We start from the raw sequence: 19,915 nt of genomic DNA on the forward strand, positions 1-19,915 counted from the left end.
ATTCTAATTCACAAAAATAAACAAACATAAAATTAATTAACGATTAATAAAATAAATAAATAAAAGCACACTTTTCATGTGCAGTGCCTCAACCCTTCCTCAGTCCCACATAATTGTATTTAAAAGATTATGGGAAATGTGTTTTTTTTCTTCCAAATCCACTCATGAACTACATTTACTGATCACATTTTCCGGATATTTCCATGCTGCATTTCCTTGTGTCCTTCCTTTCCGCTTCAAAAGCTTACACCTGAGCCATTTGAAAATCAGCAGTTGGTTACTGGGAAAAGAGAGACAAGGCATGTGGTTTATATGAGTCTTGAGTTCATGAAAACAACACTGACTAACTCACCTGTAACCAACTGCTGCTTTTCCAATTGATCAGATGTGGAACGCGGGTCTGATGTCATCTTTTTCACAGAGTAGCCAGTGAGTTAAAGATTAAGACAAGCCTCATTGTCTATGCAGATTGATCTTCACTTGATATAATAAGCAGATCATTTATTTATTTATTTATTTATTTTTAAATTCTTTAACCCTTTACTGCCGACGCGCTCTAATTTCGTAATTTTTGTTACGATGACGAAACATAATATCTCTCAGCCGTCCAATCAACTAACTTGTGTTTTTCATTTAACCATAGCTACAGCTACGGTGAATATCCCCATGTAATTGGTTTAGGGCTGAGGTGGGTGCAGCATTTTTTATTTGTGTTTCATTTTTGACTCTGCCATTTTCTGACTTCAGTGGAAATTAGTATTCACACTCTCCCGTTCTACAAGACTAAAAGTGCTGATTTATAACTCACCCGAAAGCTAAGAACTGGGACTAACCTGTCACTTTTTTATTTTTTTATGTTATTATTAAAAAATAGCTTTATATATGTTTTTTTAAAAATTACTTCTGGAATGTTTTTCGCCCCGCTCTGTGTCTGTGTGTGTTTGCGTGCAACTGCAGGGCACCTCAGATGCCGACTGAGACAAAAAACTAATTACTGAAAAGACATCTATGATATCCCTCTTATAAATGTTTTACTGTTGTTTTTAATTATTTATGTTTTTATTTAATTTTGTGTCCTGATTTGAAAGTGTTTCTCGGGATGGAGGCGAAAGTAAATATGACATCTGCCTGACCTCTAACTTAGTATATTTGCCATGTCAGTGTCATTATTTTATTTATTATTATTAGTGTACTTTGTTTCTGTATGAGTAAACAATGGATAAGTATTTTGCTATAGTCGTTACATTTATTATTTAGCTGTTTATTATTGTTTGTTTTTTTGTTTTTTTGTTGTTTTTTGTTTTTTTTACCCTATACGGTATTCGCAAGTTTCTTCTTTTATTTTAAAGAAAGAAAGAAAAATAATAATAATAATAATAATAAACATACTCAACATCTTTGGTTGGCATACATATTGAGACCTCTACACATAAATAATTAACTTTAATCACAAACGGGACTATATTATATTTCCAGGTTTCTTCAGTTTCACTTTCAGTTCTACATCCACCATTTCGGCTCTTTTATGCAAATGTCTTTTGCATTACAAAACCTTATGTAGCTCTGCAACTGTACAAGCAATTTCAATTCTGATTAAATATTTGAAATCCTCATAAAATTACACATCTCCCATATACTCTAACTTTCTTCTATATCGTTTGGGAAAATATGAAAATTTGCACATTTTTTTAAATAATATTATTCATTTTTCATATTTCAATATTTTTTTGGAGACAATGCTTATAAGACAAAAACTATAAAACACCCTACAACAAAACAGATGCTGTCATTGGAAAGGTCTACTCAATAACGTTCTGTTGATAGGGTTTTAAATGGTGAATTAAGGTTATTAAACTACAAGCGCAAAAATAGAAAGTTGTTGGATATATGCACAATTTATAGTAATTCCTAGTAGGCGACATAGGGTTAACTGGGAAAAAACCCATTGAGACGAGGACTCTTTTACAACAGTGTCCTGGCATTGCTTACCATCATGAGTGTATTTTTCTCAGAGCAATTACTGCAAGGCAGTCAGCTCTTAATAGCAGAGCTCAGTGTGACTCAGTAGGACTGTTGTTGTTGGCAGGTTCTTTGGCTGGACATCCCTTTATTCCTCCACAGCACCTTCTAATAAGCCTTTCCTTTGAGAGATCCCTGTTGCCATGGAGAGGCTGCCACATGCTAGGACAGCCTGCCAAAGTCAATCCGGCTGAGTTGTTAGATCACTGACCCAAAGAAAGGTTTTAGTTGTAATAAGTAACACCAGTGCTGCCGGTACTTTATTCAGTAGCTGATTAGCTGACGCAGATTATATCAGTGCTAGCATTTAAGCTGTTTGTCAATGACTATTCCAAAAAGACTACATAGACATTCATTTGTAATATTCTATGTCCACCGTCCCCACACCACAGGTCACAAAAAAACCCAAAACAGATCCAGCAGAGGAATTATTATCAGTAACCTGCATATTTTAGCCACCACATTCAAAACAATATTAGAGCTATATTAGAGAAATAACTTGAGTTATTTCATGGCGATGGGATGAACAGTTTTTATTGATTTATTTATTGCATTTATATAACATTTTTTATACAAAAGTATGGCAAAGCACTGTACAGTATATAGCAGAAATGTTGACCCTAGAAATAACCAGAAGCCCGCATTCTGTGATCTCAGAGTGCGGTTTGGAAGATACAGGTTCAGTAACTCCTGCAAGTAACTAGGTGCTAATCCATTCAGGGCATTATAAGTTAACAACAACATCTTAAAATGAATTCTATATTGCACAGGGAGCCAGTGTAAAGAGGCCACAATTTCACTTTTCCTGGCTTTAGTCAGAATTCTATGGCGGTATTCTGAACAAGCTGCAAGCGGGATACCACATGTTTACGGACACCAGAAAAAAGTGCATTACAGTAATCAATTTAAGATGAAATAAAGTCATGCATTAGTCTCTCAGCATCAGATACAGAAATAATTGATCTAAGTTTGGCTGTATTTCTCAGACAGTAAAAAGATACTTTAGTAACTTACCTAATAAGAGTCTCAAATGACCAGGATCAAAGATGACCCCCAAACTCTTAATATCTAGTTTAAGTTTTGACTACAAGGGTCAAGTTAATGTAATCCCACATTTCCTTTTAGATGGTTCTGTGAGCCCACTAGCATAACCTCTGTTTTGTCTGAGTTCAACATTAGAAAATTCTGTGACATCCAATACTTGATATCTGTAAGCCAAGTAGCTAATAACACCCAGGCAGAAGAAATTCCTGGATTTAGGGACAAATATAGCTGGGTATCATCAGCATAGCAATGACAGTTCACTCGATGTCTGCGGATAGTGTCTCCTAGCGGTAGCATATATAATGAAAACAACAAGGGACCTAGAATGGAGCCTTGTGGAACACCACAGACAACAATCCGATAATGCCGATTTTACCTCCCCAATAGGGACAAACTGTAACCTATCAGACAGATAAGATTTGAACGAGGATAGGACAAGGCATGAAAACCAGACTGAAACTTTACGAACATTAACAGTTAGACATTTTTGTAATTGAATTGCAACAACTCTCTCTATCACCTTATCTAAGAGTGGTAGTTTGGAGATTGGCCTATAGTTATTGAGGACTTTAGAGTCCAAATTGTGTTTCTTAAGCATGGGTTTTACCACAGCGACCTTAAGTGCTATACCGGAGGAGATGTGAACCATTTGTAATTTTCCTGAAACTCCCGGTCACAGTCTGCAAATAACATAGCCTGGATACGAACCAGCAATCTCCAGGCTACAGGGCACATCTTGCACTCCATGAGGAGCGCCATTTACTCGATGCGCCATTCGGGAGCCCCTTGGAATCTCATTTCTGATGTCTAGCATTTTATTTTTAACGAAATGTAAGAAGTGATCACAGCTAAGAGAGAGGCCAATGTCAAGGCTAGGACTCTTAGGGGAAGGATTAATTAATTTATCTAGAGTAGCAAAAAGAAATCTAGGATTATTTGTATTTGTTTATATTAAATTAGAATAATATGATCATCTAGTCAACGACAGAGCCTTCCTATGTTTATCTAGGTGGCCCTTCCATGCGATGTAATGAACATGTAGTTTAGATTCCCACCAACTCCGTTCTTGATCACTACAGAAAACAGTAGCAAGTCAACCGCCCAGCCCAGTAGAGCGAGCTTTCTGGAAAAAAAGAATAGTTACTTGGACAAGCCTCAATCAAGGAAATATTGCCATTTGGCCCAAGCCAAGTTTCAGTTAAAGAGAGAATATCAATGTTGTAATCCTGAATAAAGTCACTAATTAATGGACCTGACATTAAGTAAACCTAGGCGTAAATTGATCCAATCAAGAGCATGTGATTGAGCAGGGGTAATAGGAATTTGATGAAGTTACCGTAGCACACACCTCTGTGTTTGCTCAGCGAGTAGCGGGAATGGCAGGATGCTTTAACTTGAATTTTACATGTCTATTTAGGTTCCCTCCCCTCCTCGGTTCCTAGTTTAAATACCTTGCTAGGTGATGTAAGATTGTTATCAGCTAGCCTACTTGTCCCTGACCTGTTTAGTTCCATTCTCTAGATATATGTAATGTAACTAAAAGTTTAAAAAAATATATTATTCATATTTTTTCAGGTAATCATATTTGCTTTTCATTATTTGGGATGATGATCGGTGATCGGAAAAAAGTACATATAATTTAAAGTTAAAAAAAAAACATAAATGGACTTAATATACTGCATTCATTATTAATCATCTAAACTCTCAGGCTATTTTCCTTTTTATTTGTATCTGTTAGTATGAGTCACTATTCTGAAAGTGCTTAGCAAGAGGAAAGTTTTTGCTGGACATTAAAGGTTTGGTCTTATTTTTCCTTGGATAAATATTACTAATATTTATGTAACTAGACAATACAAAACGAGTACCATATCCGACTGGCAGCAGATAAAATAGCTTGCTGCTATGAGTTTGGCAAGCTTGCAAAAACCATATACTACAGAGCATTATTATACCTGTGGGAAATAATGGGTTAATTAATCACTGAGCACTGCTTTAAACTAAAACTGTCAGGTGAGGTGCTTTGTTTGAACTAGCTCTGGTAGGTGATATGAAATGGACACATTTGCCCGCTTAGAACCATTATCAGAAGGGAACGAGTTTCACTGTAATCAACATTTACTCTGATTTCACATACCTTTTTTTCTATCAATGCTTTAAGCAGACTTAACATGGAATGATTTAACCGAGCATCTTATCAAGCTACACCGGCACACAGAAGAGTGATTATACATACAAATCTGCAAGTTAAAGGATTTGTTGAGTGACATTGCAGGTACACAAACAGTTCAGGTTCATTTTATTTGTTTGTTTATTTTATTACAGCAGCACTGGTCTCTAGGTAGCAGTGAATGTGAGCCAGTATCAATGACATTACAAAATCATCTGTGAGTACAGAATATGTGCCCTTATTACTCCATAAAAAATAGTACTGGCTATAGCATGAAAGACATTGACAAGATTTAGTTTTAGTTTTACTAAAATAAGCTAGTGCTGAACAGGCCAGAGTTTGTACTCAAAAGCATTGTATTGTGAAAAACCCCAGGGCTGAGGTTATCCAAACCACAGTCTTGAGGACAGATAGATGAGGGAGGAAACCCAGCATGAAATCAATAAGCTTTGTTTTTTTTTAGACATACTTACAGACAGACCCGTTTATATGTTTACATTTCCTTAGTTATTACTATTAAGATCATTTGGTTTTATTAGAATCCATTTTGAGACTATGAACATTATTATACACTTTTTAACACTCACTATCAGTAGTGTTCCTTCACTGTGCTGCTGTTTCAACTTAATTGCAAGAGCACTAAAATGAAAATCCAGTATTTGATATGCTGTGAAACAATGAGCACTTTTTGTCGTTGTAAAAGCGACATTTAGGTAGAGCTCTTTTTAAGGAATAGGACCCCAAAAAGGGGGCTTTACCATCTGGTAAGGCCTGCCTTGTGCAGTTAAATGTCCCTGGCCAAAGTCCTATTGTTTAAATAAAAAGTGGGACACAGTTTAAAGGATAACATTTGAGGCCCTTTACTGGAAGTAAGTCTTTTTTTTGTTTTTGTCTTAATAAATAAATCAATAGATCTGCTGAGGTATCTAAGCTAAGTCAGCAGTAAACATAAATAAAATACTGTCCTGTGGTTTGGTAAAGTCTGTGCTTCCTAGTTTACTGAGTCCCAAAGGAGCTGTAGATTCTAAATGGAGAACTGAACTTTCTCTGTTCTACTTTAGAGGTTTGCATTTTGGATGTTCATAATGGTACCTTAAACACCAGTGTGAAGTAAGATTTTCAATATCAGCAGTCAAATTAAAAAGAAAGAAAGAAATCAGCACATAATCTGAAATAAGTGGCTCCCAAGAGACAATTATTTTCATCCTTCCAGGTATTGTGCAGTCCATGATGATGTATGTGAGACAGTAATGTGTTTTGTGTCGGATTCTTATATAAAACAAAGTAATTAAATAACTAAATGAGGCTAACTAATGACGAACTGGGTTACTCAAGTAGCAGATGTTTTAAAACGTATTATGTTGATACTGTGAAATGCTGCAGCTGTCTACATTCTATTTTTTTTTCATGCCACTTGTGATTCTCTACATTTTTGGCCGCATGTTCTGGTACTCTGTCACTTGTTGCTATTGAGCTTTTACTCTCAATGCGAAAAAGCCAGTAACTGGGCAAAATAGGGGCATGCAGGCAGCTATACATCACTAACATCAAGAGTCAAGTGTTGCATTTTATAACATAGCAAGGAACACTCTTCTCATTGGCTTACAATTGTTCTAACCTGTGCAAATATCTCACACTTTTTAATCTTTCTTCTTCTCCTTCTGTAAGAAACCTAGATGTTATTTTGGACCCTTCTCTCTCCTATTCTTAACACATCTCTTCACTAACACATACTTGTCGTTTCTTTCTTGGCAGCATTTTTAGAATCCACCCTGTTCTATCTACTTATTCCACTCAACCCTCATCAAGCTCTTGTTCTTTCCTCGCTGGTCTCCCGGCTTCAGCTATTGGTCCTCTTCAACTTTTTCAAAATTCTGCTGCTGGTCTGGTATTCTCCCAACCCCACTACCCCTCTGCTTCACACTCTCCACTGGCTAACTATCTCTGCTTGCATCCAATTTAAGATCATTGCTCTATTCTTGCCTACTGCCCCTTCCTATCTCCAATCCCTCGTGTCTCCTTCTATTCCCTCTCGCCGTCTCCGCTCATCCACTACTGGCCGACATGTTATGCATTGCCTCCTTCCTTTCGCGCTCGCTCCTTCTCTTTACTTGTCCCACTGTGGTGGAACCAGCTACCGGTTATCCTCAGGACTGTTCAGTCTTCTACTGCTTTCCTCCATCTTCTCACAACCCACTTATTCAACCTTCATTTGTAAATTCCTATTTATATATCTTGTTGTATTTTCCTTTATTTAGATTTATTTTGTATATATTTATGTGTTTGTTTTGCATTTGTATTGCCTGTAACTTATATACAGGGTGATTAGGTTGAAATGGTAATTGAAATTTCTAATCACCCTTTTATATTTTGTTTAATTTCTGTAAATCACTTTGGGTAGAAGCGTCTGCTAAATAATTTATGATGAAGAAGAAGAAGAAGAAGAAGAAGAAGAAGAAGAAGAAGAAGAAGAAGAAGAAGAAGAAGAAGAAGAAGAAGGTGGTGGTGGTGGTGGTGGTGGTATGGTCCAATATCCAGTGTTCAGCACTATTATTCCTTTCACAACTGAAAATGCATATTAAGGACAGATAAAGTACAGTAAAGCGCAGGCAATCATGGTAAAGGTCAGAGAATTGTAGTAAAGCATTTTGAATGCATGAGCATGGCAAATGTGTAGTAAAGTGTCAAATTACTTAGCATGTGGTAACATTTTACATTTTATCCAGCTAAATTTTGTATGTGGGTGTGACAGAAAGATATTGATTTCTGGTTGTAAATCTCCCTCCCGACCTGTGAGGGCACTAAGTAGTGAAAGGGGAAGCCATTGGACGAGCGGGCCTGACAGTTCATTATCTGGGCCGGGTAGTCCGTCAGCCTGGAAGAAAGCGAGACTCCTTTGCAGGAACTTATTGACCCGGAAGGTAAACAAGGTATCAGCTGCAGGGAATAGAGGCAGCTGCAATCGTTTACCAAGGGGTCATACATGATAGCATAAAGGGGCTGGAGAATAGTAAATCTTTTCCTTCGCTTGGGTTTTGACCATAACCTGGAAGAACTGTGAAAGCCGCAGTAATGACTGCTTAAAATTAAGGAGAACTAAATAAAAGAATATTCATGAATGTTTTGTTTGTTTGTGTCTGTTGGTAACTGTCTGTGTTTGAAAACTACCAGTCAGCTAACATGTATCCAGAGCTGTCGCCTTGGGCCAGCACAAGCCAGATCAGCACTGCACTACAGTCACCAAATAACCTGTTTATCACCCACCACGAGCACGACTGCACGGTGACCATGTCCAGTATTGTTGTGGGGCGGATAATTTGTGCTTATTGTTTTGTCTCCTCTGTGCATTACACATCGTTATGTATTGCTGGGGTGTATTGTTTGGTCACCAGACCTGGATTACAGTTAATAAATGCACTTTCCAAACCGGATTACAGTCGTCTGTGATTATTCCTGCACTGCATCACCTCTGCACCTGTTCACAATCACCAGCCACTTTGCCACAGGGGGATACAAGTTAAGCACTTTATTCCCAAAAAGTGTGTATGTGAAATATCTATCTATCTATCTATCTATCTATCTATCTATCTATCTATCTATCTATCTATATATATATATATATATATATATATATATATATATATATATATATATATATATATATATATATATATATATCTATATATATATATATATATATATATATATATATATATATATACACACACACACACACACACACACACACACACACACACACACACACACACACAGTACTGTGCAAAAGTTTTAGGCAGGTGTGAAAAAATGCTGTAAAGTAAGAATTTTTTTCAAAAATAGACATGTTAATAGATTATATTTATCAATTAACTAAATGCAAAGTGAGTGAACAGAAGAAAAATCTAAATCAAATCCATATTTGGTGTGACCACCCTTTGCCTTCAGAACAGCATCAGTTCTTCTAGGTACACTTGCACAAAGTCAGGGATTTTGTAGGCATATAGTCAGATGTATGATTAAACAATTATACCAAACAGGTGCTAATGATCATCAATTCAATATATAGGTTGAAACACAATCATTATCTGAAACAGAAACAGCTGTGTAGGAGGAATAAAACTGGGTGAGGAACAGCCAAACTCAGCTAACAAGGTGAGGTTGCTGAAGACAGTTTACTGTCAAAAGTCATACACCATGGCAAGACTGAGCACAGCAACAAGACACAAGGTAGTTATACTGCATCAGCAAGGTCTCTCCCAGGCAGAAATTTCAAGGCAGACAGGGGTTTCCAGATGTGCTGTCCAAGCTCTTTTGAAGAAGCACAAAGAAACGGGCAACGTGGAGGACCGTAGACACAGTGGTCGGCCAAGGAAACTTACTGCAGCAGATGAAAGACACATCATGCTTACTTCCCTTTGCAATCGGAAGATGTCCAGCAGTGCCATCAGCTCAGAATTGGCAGAAAACAGTAGGACCCTGGTACACCCATCTACTGTCTGGAGAAGTCTGGTCAGAAGTGGCCTTCATGGAAGACTTGCGGCCAAAAAGCCATACCTCTGACGTGGAAACAAGGCCAAGCGAACACACAGGAACTGGGGTGCAGAAAAATGGCAGCAGGTGCTCTGGACTGATGAGTCAAAATTTGAAATATTTGGCTGTAGCAGTAGGCAGTTTGTTCGCCGAAGGGCTGGAGAGTGGTACATGAATGAGTGTCTGCAGGCAACAGTGAAGCATGGTGGAGGTTCCTTGCAAGTTTGGGGCTGCATTTCTGCAAATGAAGTTGGGGATTTGGTCAGAATTAATGGTCTCCTCAATGCTGAGAAGTACAGGCAGATACTTATCCATCATGCAATACCATCAGGGAGGCATCTGATTGGCCCCAAATTTATTCTGCAGCATGACAACGACCCCAAACATACAGCAAAAGTCATTAAGAACTATCTTCAGCGTAAAGAAGAACAAGGAGTCCTGGAAGTGATGGTGTGGCCTCCACAGAGCCCTGATCTCAACATCATCGAGTCTGTGTGGGATTACATGAAGAGAGAAAAGCAACTGAGGCTGCTTAAATCCACACAAGAACTGTGGTTAGTTCTCCAAGATGTTTGGGCCAACCTACCTGCCAAGTTCCTTCAAAAACTGTGTGCAAGTGTACCTAGAAGAATTGATGCTGTTTTGAAAGCAAAGGGTGGTCACACTAAATATTGATTTGATGTAGATTTTTCTTCTGTTCACTCACTTTGCATTTTGTTAATTGATAAATATAAACTATTAACATGTCTATTTCTGAAAGCATCCTTACAGCATTTTTTCACACCTGCCTGAAACTTTTGCACAGTACTGTATATGTACACACACACACACACACACACACACACACACACACACACACACACAGAGTAGTTAGTTGTCTCTCCAGATGAAGTGATAAATTAGATATACAATGAAAACAGATATGCAATTAAATCATCATCCCTTAAGCAGATGGCTTCCGGGATGATGATGATGATGATGTGTGTATGTGTGTTTGTTTGAGTGTCTAAAAGCTCTGTATCCAAAGCCTTTGACTCTGACACAGTCACAGTGGCTTAACATGCAGAAATACCATGCTTCAGTGCCCATGGCACCTGCACTCATGCACAGAGGGCTTAAGCTAGAGCTCAAAGCCATTGAGTGGGTGGGGTACTCTCTGTGGGGTTATGAAACAAAACAACAATATATAACCCAGCATCAGCACCAGTCTGATTCAAGAGATTGTGTTACTAGTTTTTGAACAGGTTAATGCCGTTTCAACTAAAATAAACATTGGAAGTCTCCTTGCATCCCCCTTGTTGCTCTAAACACATGTAGTTGAATCGGTAGAACAGTGTTACAAAACACAAACCATTGGATGGCAGAGGTGAACAGATCTGCACTTTCACAAACAGGTATATTTTGAAGGAAGTCAGTTTAACAGGATAAAAAATTACCATGGAATTTTCACACTACCCTTGGTTAAGCTAGTTCCATGTACATGTCAAGGGTGTTGTGACTCCAGCAATTTCCCTTTGATATAAATTTATTATTCTCTTATTTTTCTTTTGGATGACATATGTTTAACAGCAGAAACCAAATGGCAGTGGCATATATATTTTAAACAATGCAGAAGTTCAAAACAGCCACATAAAATTGTTTAGAAGAAATATGTACACAACTAAAATGAGACAAATTGACAGGGCTCTACTGTGTTTGATTTTTCATTAAACCATTAAATACAGTAAAAAAAAAAAAAAAAAAAGTATAGTATATTGATAACTGTGGCAGGCTGGCGAATGGATAGAGGCCCAGAGACAGACTGCAGTTCAAAAAATATATACTTTTATTATAAAAACACAAAATAAAAAGGCACAAGGGCAAAAATAATGATGGTTAAACACAAATAACCAAACAAAAAAAGCAAAACTTACAAAAATAAAGATTTCCAGGCTGGGCAATGCCTTCACTGGATTTAGAAAAATTTAGACAACCAAACAAAACCAACCTGCTTCCTCAGCTCCCTCCTCCCAAATGAGAAGCAGAGGCCTCCTTTTATGTCAGGTGGCTGGGCGCTGATTGATCCTTAATTAACCTAATCAACTAGCCACCCCAGCCACCTGAACATAAAAAACACAGGCAGGTAGGGGAAATTAACCTCATCCCTGCCAATTTAAAAAGGGCAGAGCTTTACTCTGCCACAATAACTGACTAGTATTAATTGCTTTTGTTTTTTTCAGGTACAAGAAGACACAGGAGACCCTAAGCACTGCCGGACAAAAGGCGTCAGCAGCTTTTAGTAATGTAGGCAATGCAATCAGCAAGAAGTTCGGCGATATGAGGTACATACTATCCAAGAATTCAGCACTGTTGTGAACAAATGAAACCACAGTAATGTTCTTAGAATTATTTACTTTTCTCATCTGTTTGTAGAAGGCCTTAAACTAGTAACATGTGCTTACATTAGTAGAAAAACATTCTGAAGAAGGTCTAGAAGAAATGTGCCATTGGAGCAGTACTAGATTTCTAATTTAAATTACCAGCCACTGATTAAACAACTTGAAATTACTAAAAACATGTGATTTCTGGTAGGGTCATGATTTTGTTACATGACTTGGAAGGTTTAATCGGCTTGCAGTGGGCCTGGTTTTAATCAGATGCCGGCAGTCTAGGATTAGTGCATTAAAGTGAATTGCAACTCTCTGTCCCTACTGTCATCCCTACTCTTACCACTACTGACATATGGGTCATTACAGTAAGGTTTCAATTGCTTTACTCTACGTAAGAAGTCTTTAGGAAAAATATAAATGATTCATTATGAACATTTATTTGAACAGAGAAAAAATAGGATATCCCTTCCCTACTGTCAATAGATTTTTGACAACTCCACAAGTCTGTAAACCACAAATCAAATCCTGACAACCCATCAATCAACTTAAAATTCTGAAATATCACAGTTTTACATTGTGTGTGTGTGTGTGTATGTGTATATATATATATATATATATATATATATATATATATATATATATATATATATGTGTGTGTGTGTGTGTGTGTGTGTGTGTGTGTGTGTGTGTGTGTGTGTATATATATATATATACACACACTGAACAAAAATATAAATGCAACATGCAACAATTTCAAAGATTTTACTGAGTTACAGTTCATATAAGGAAATCAGTCAATTGAAATAAATTCATTAGGCCCTAATCTATGGAGTTCACATGACTGGGAATACAGATATGCATCTGTTGGTCACAGATCCCTTAAAAAAAAGGTAGAGGCATGGATCAGAAAACAAGTCAGTATCTGGTGTGACCACCATTTGTCTCATGCAGCGCAACACATCTACTTCGCATAGAGTTGATCAGGCTGTTGTGGAATGTTGTCCCACTCCTCTTCAATGGCTGTGTGAAGTTGCTGGATATTGGCAGGAACTGGAACACACTGTCGTACACGTCGATCCAGAGCATCCCAAACATGCTCAATGGGTGACATGTCTGGTGAGTATGCAGGCCATGGAAGAACTGGGACATTTTCAGCTTCCAGGAATTGTGTACAGATCCTTGCGATATGGGGCCGTGCATTATCATGCTGAAACTTGAGGTGATGGCGGCGGGTGAATGGCACGACAATGGGCCTCAGGATCTCGTCACAGTATCTCTGTGCATTCAAATTGCGATCGATAAAATACAATTGTGTTCGTTGTCCGTAGCTTATGGCTGCCCATACCATAACCCCACCGCCACCATGGGGCACTCTGTTCATAGCGTTGACATCAGCAAACCGCTCGCCCACACGACGCCATACAAGCTGTCTGCCATCTGCCCGGTACAGTTGAAACCGGGATTCATTCGTGAAGAGCACACTTCTCCAGCGTGCCAGTGGCCATCGAAGGTGAGCATTTGCCCACTGAAGTCGGTTACGACGCCGAACAGCAGTCAGGTCAAGAACCTGGTGAAGACGACGAGCACGCAGATAAGCTTCCCTGAGATGGTTTCTGACAGTTTGTGCAGAAATTCTTCGGTTGTGCAAACCCACAGTTTCATCAGCTGTCCGAGCGGCTGGTCTCAGACGATCCCGCAGGTGAAGAAGCCAGATGTGGAGGTCCTGGGCTGGCGTGGTTACACGTGGTCTGCGGTTGTGAGGACGGTTGGACGTACTGCCAAATTCTCTAAATCAACGTTGGAGGTGGCTTATGGTAGAGAAATGAACAATCAGTTCTCTGGCAACAGCTCTGGTGGACATTCCTGCAGTCAGCATGCCAATTGCACGCTCCCTAAAAACTTGAACATCTGTGGAATTGTGTTGTGTGACAAAACTGCACATTTTAGAGTGGCCTTTTATTGACCCCAGCACAAGGTGCACCTGTGTAATGATCATGCTTTTTAATCAGCTTCTTGATATGCCACACCTGTCAGGTGGATGGATTATCTTGGCAAAGGAGAAATGCTCACTAACAGGGATGTAAACAACTTTGTGCACAAAATTTGAGAGAAATGCATATGGAAAATTTCTAGGATGTTTTATTTCAGCTCATGAAAATGATGTAAACCAGCACTTTACATGTTGCGTTTATGTTTTTGTTCAGTGTGTGTATATATATATATATATATATATATATATATATATATATATATATATATATATATATATATATATATATATAGGGCTGTAAAACTGTGATATTTCATAATTTTAAGTTGATATATAAAATCCAGGGCTGGCAATGGGACGTGAAACAAGCAATGTGAATTGCAAGTCTCTGTCCCGAGCAAGGTTCCAGCTGTCCGTATATTAGATGTATACGGACAGTTGGAGCCTTGTCACATATTCAAAATCACTGCTCTGCCTCACAGATGTACAGCTCTAACTATGAAACAGATTGACCAAATAGTAAGTAGACATGCCATTTTGGATGAAGAAAAATTAAATGAACTGGAAGATAGCAAAAAAAAAAGAGTATACCAACAAAAAAAATGCTGTCTTTATACTCAGTCACCCCGACTTTGTCACTTAAAATAATGTTTTTTTAGCAGTTTGTAAACGCTACAGAAAAACACAAAAAAGCACTTCTCCACATTATCCACCATTTAGACACAGACCTTGAAAACTTACTGAAATCCGAGATGTTGTATTTATTTTGATTCCTCCCTCCCATCTGTTCTGCTCAGTGTGTCTGCAGTCCTGGTGTATCTTTTCAATGTCCACAATATCAAAAATACAGGTGTACTTTCTTTTGCATGTTCCAATAAAATGTATTTACTCAGATTAGCTTAGTGTGTAGTTCAGTTATAAATGGGACTACTTTATTGGTGTAAGGATATTTAATTTAAAAAAAAAAAAAAAAAAAAAACTATTAATAATTTTTGGCCCTAAACACGATTTATGCTTTTTGGTCTTCAAATCCACTGTTTTACCTGAATTGTAAATGCAATGAGGCCCTTCAACGCATCCGTATACATTGAATACACAGACTTCTCAGGGACTGGAGGCACTCAAGTTCGTCTCATGCCTCACAACGCCCTGAGGCATCTGTATATTTGATGTATATGGACGTTCTGTTGGGCCCTATATATATATACTTACATAATTATTTGTGCTGACAAGTCTTGGTACTGATTAGTTAAAGAAACCGGTTTGGGGCTGTTGCGGTCATGTTTTATTGGTGCAGTCATGCAGTGAAGTGTCTCATTGACATAATCATGACAGTTTAAAGAAAGTCAACTTTTTTTTTTTTTTAGCATAAATGGCCTTCAGAGTCTGTTCCCCAAAAGGTGAGGAGGAAACAAATGTGTATGTATGTATGTTGTTTGGAGTTCAAAGGCTTGCTGTGGCTAAGAATCATTATTTCTGAGCATGCTAGCAATACAGTGCTAATAGAAACTGATACCTTTCAATTTCAAAACAGATATGGTATCAGTGATCACTCTGCTGTAACAGAGACTACTAGGAAAGTAACCGATACACATTCTGAGTTTAAGAGTTATTTCTTCATTCTGTGGTCTGTATGAAGTTTGACATTTTCAGCCTAGAGATCATTTGCAGTATAGAAGTGGTGGGATCAGAGCTCATATCTATGCATCTTACATTCCACACATATAAATTAATTAATGATGACTGCCCCCTGCAGTTTTCAATTTGGAATGGCTAACTGATAAGTAATAGGAAGATTTACTGTTTAATAACATTTTATATAAATGTATTCAGTTATTGTGTGGCAATCATGGTTTTAAGATAAACTTCAAAGATAGCTACATTGCAAAATCAAAGTCTTTCAAAATTCTCCAAGTTTCTTTTCTTGCGTGAGTTTGATGTGTTTGTGGTGGCATGCAGTTGTGTGGCTTGATTAATTATTTAAGTATATACTCCTAGTGCCAAATGACTTTTATCTACTAAGTTTTATTTTTTATCTAAAAAATTATCAATGTTACTCCTGTTTGTTCTACCAAATCTAAAACCAAACAAAAGCAATGGATGTTACCAAACTACTAAACCCTGAAGGCAAAGGCACAGCCTGAATAGATCCTCATGGTCTTGTTGGGAGTCTGATCAATAGTGGTCGCTGGAACATACCTTTTCCAGTTTCACCCCTAAAACCTGTAAGAATTTAAAGATCAAAGCAGCATTCCCTGCCAGTTGCCGATCTTGGCTGAGGACCTACAGGGAGTGTTGCATTGGCTTTTGTGATTATTTAAGATCCTAGTTGCAATGCTAAGGTAAACTTATTTGTTACACTCATTAAATTAAAGCTTCATTTTTTGTCTGAACTATATAAAAACTGTACTAGTGGCTGTATGACTAAAGTACGGTCAGACTGTATTCATGCCCAGTGACATAAGTGTCCACATTTAAATTGAACATTTAATTTCTGTCCTACCAATGCCTAGCTAATGAACTCTAAGTTAATATATTGACTGCAGTATGGAATTAGTAAGCAATGTTTGGAACTCATGTACAAGCTTGTAAATTAGTCACTCTGTGTATCACTTTAAATGAGCCAACTAGAGTTTATACTTTAGTAATGTCACATGTTTTTTACTCAGCCTTTATGATGAATGTGAAGACTGCATTTTTATTTTGCTCCTTATTACAAAAGTTAACTGTATTCCCCTCCACTGTGCATATAGTGATATACAGCGTGTCCAGGTGTTATGAAGCTTACTAAGGACATGCTTTTGATTTACTTAATCTTAATTAGATTATTCTGATTTTCTATTGATGGCCATTTTAAGGGATTTCTGCTACTGGTATACTTGTTTGTTTCTTGTTAAGCCTTGGTCATAATCCAGCTACCTGTGGACTGTGCTTCGTCTGCAAGCACATAGTAGCCTGGTCGGTTTAATTTGATATCTTCAGCTACAAGGACATTGACCCAAACGTGCATGACCTGCTACTACTTACAATACCTGTACTTGTAGAATTGAAAACTTGGTTGCTTTTCTGGAAAGGAGAATCCGCCCCTAACCAACATGCCATCACCAAGCGCCATAAAAACCCCATGTCCCTTTCAGTCATGTCGATTCTTTTGTTTTGGCCTCTCAGTCACACGTGGTGAAGCCAAAGCAGGAGATCTTAGGAGGTCTTAGAGCCTGGAGGAAGGGCTACCCCCAGCCATGCAAGCCTCCGCGAGGTTTCCCCCTACCATAAAAAACTAATTAAAATAATGTGAGTAGGGATTTTTTCCCTTAACTGAGTGCTGAGCAATTCGTGTTCAGTTCTGCAAGGCGTATTTAGTTCCCCAGTGCAGTCGTGCTCTGGGGGATGGGTCCGTATCTCAGCTGCTTCACTTTCATTTATCCTTTTATCATATTTTTGGGGGGTAGGTGGCAGTGCGCCACTGTGACTCGTTGCATTAGTTATTCATCAGTTATTATTGTTATCCATTCATGGTTTGGCTGCCTCATCTTTTGGAGGGAGGTGGCCGTGTATGCCACTTCCTATCTGCGGCACTAAGATGCATGATATCATTTTGTGTTTTCTCCTAGCTGGCCAACATGTGGGTAGCTGTCAAGCACCCATAGACAAGGTCCCATCATTAATCTGTTCAATTGCAATTCAGTAAATCATCACATTGCAGATTCTACGTTCTGAATTAAAATAACTCCTTTTTATCTGAGTTGCTGCAGGGGGAAAAGTCTGAAAATAGCAGGTGTTCTGATGAAGCTTTTGGTTCATCTATTGGGCTGACTGGGCATGGGAGTGGACAGATGTCCAGATATATGGAAAGTCTCTGAAGAAGTTTATGTTTAAAGTAATTCAATGTGAAAGGGTTTACATGTGGTCAAAGCATATGCAAGAAATCATAATTTAAATACCTGACTTCATCAGTTATCTTTATTATTCAAAACAGATGCAACAGGTGCACTGAGGTCCAGATATTATGTGTGAAGTACTGACAATCCTGTCAACTATTTGACCAAACTGTTTGCAAACATTGTATTTTTTTTTTTTTTTTTTTCTAAACAAAAGATGTCTAGGAATAGCAGTTTCTGGAAAAGCCTTTGAAGGTCTAAACACTGGCATTTCAATGCTTTATACGGTCTACTGCTTTGAGTAAAGTTAATAAAAACTGTACAAGCTGTTGATATCTGTTGTGTTCGATCCTTTTCTACCTGTCTTTCCTCATGCGGCCATAGATCACAGTCCATTGGGTAAGTTACAATTTTTCAATTAAATGGGTTAAGTAATGTTTTCTGTTTTATGATGTTATGCTACATTTTTTCAAGCAAGTTGTCTGATACCTTACAGTGCTGGCAAATATCCCATAGTCTTGGTCATTTAAGAGATTTCAGCATCTCTATAATAGGGTGTACATTAAAAGCAAGATGTAATCAAAGTATAGTAAAGAAGCTGCAGTTTTAGAAACACTTGTTTAACAATTTTATGCAAAAACACAAAATACAGGAATATTTAAACAAAATGCTTATGTAAATAGGTCTCTTCTAAGTGTAGCTCAGAGCACCCCTTGATAATGCAGAAGTTCAGGTTTTATTTTCCCACAAAACCCTTGTCACTAAACAACAGTTTTTGGTGTTTTTTTTGACAGCGGGGGTTGTAAGTGGGTTGCCACCGATGGAACCTGCGTACAAACTATTTTCTATTGCTTGGGGAGGCTGGGCCCCTCTCTAATACTAGGCTGTGCTGTATTAGGCAGTGCACTTGTTTTGTGCAAGATTATGTAATGGGATATAATTAATCTTACCTCCCAATGTAAATGGATCTGACCCTTTTGTACTCCCTTGTGGTCCTTGAGGTTTCCAGTTCTGTTACATGTGCGTTTCAGTCATAATGTTGCAATTGTGGATTGGGTTTCAAACTGAGATCCACTAATAGTAAACTGCTTCCCTTCTCAGAATATGCTGTAACCAATCTTCCTGGCTTGCAGGGCAGGAACCCCCATTTAGATTTTTGTTTTCTGTGTCGTTAGTTAAAGGCTGACACCAGAGGCCTAAACCTAAAGTCAGCTATTTATCTTAAAAGTACTGTTCCAAGGTTGTGTGACTGTCTAGAAAGACAGGAGTTTTGCAACAATATATTTCTTTAGCAACTGGTGAATTGGTTTTTATTTTCTAATCAGCACAAGAGCAGAAATGTTTTCTGGGAGTTGTGATTAATTATTTACCTATCCCTATCAGAAACAGTGAAGCCTCTTAGACCAAGTTAGTAATTAGGCTGCAGTCTCTAAAGAATGAGGGGTAGATGTACTAAAGTGTTGCGGCTGTCGCAATAGGCTCTGTGCACAAGATGGCGTCAGGTGATGTGAACAGAGAACCAATGTGCGACGTTTGAACGTCATTTGATCCTCTGACGTCTAAACGTACCTGCTGTACCCTAGGATACAAAGTAGGGCTGCTTATTACAATGTTGGAGTCAAAGTCTTAGAAAATAGTCCTGGGAAAATATTGAATAATAGACAAAAACCAGTAGAATTTGGTAAAAAAACGAGGTTCTGTTAAAAAAAAAAAAAAAAAAAAAAAAAAAAGATTTTTCAGGAAAATTCGGAATAAACCAGAAATGTTGGAACACTGTGTATACTGTATAGCGTAGTGTACAGATTTATATTTTTACATAATGTAATATGTAGTCTACCCAAAACACATTGATGTTATTTCAGCACAATGATTTATACATTTAAAATACACTGACACTTCCTTATGTCGGACAAACATG

General features: G+C 37.9%; 1 protein-coding gene across 5 annotated transcripts in view; it reads left to right on the forward strand.

Moving 5' to 3' along the window:
• LOC121315801 (tumor protein D53 homolog) overlaps positions 1-19,915 on the forward strand; it is a 46,154-nt gene that overhangs the window by 22,268 nt on the left and 3,971 nt on the right. For 2 of the 5 annotated variants that reach the window (XM_041250227.1, XM_041250229.1), the window contains exons 4-6: positions 11,980-12,081; positions 15,487-15,519; positions 18,382-18,396. In XM_041250227.1, the coding sequence (XP_041106161.1) occupies positions 11,980-12,081; positions 15,487-15,519; positions 18,382-18,396 (150 nt within the window). The remainder of the gene's footprint in view (positions 1-11,979; positions 12,082-15,486; positions 15,520-18,381; positions 18,397-19,915) is intronic. The other 3 variants (XM_041250230.1, XM_041250228.1, XM_041250232.1) reach the window with 3 other exon arrangements.

Source organism: Polyodon spathula, chromosome 5 (assembly GCF_017654505.1).
Source record: "Polyodon spathula isolate WHYD16114869_AA chromosome 5, ASM1765450v1, whole genome shotgun sequence".
Classification (NCBI taxonomy): Eukaryota; Metazoa; Chordata; class Actinopteri; order Acipenseriformes; family Polyodontidae; genus Polyodon; species Polyodon spathula.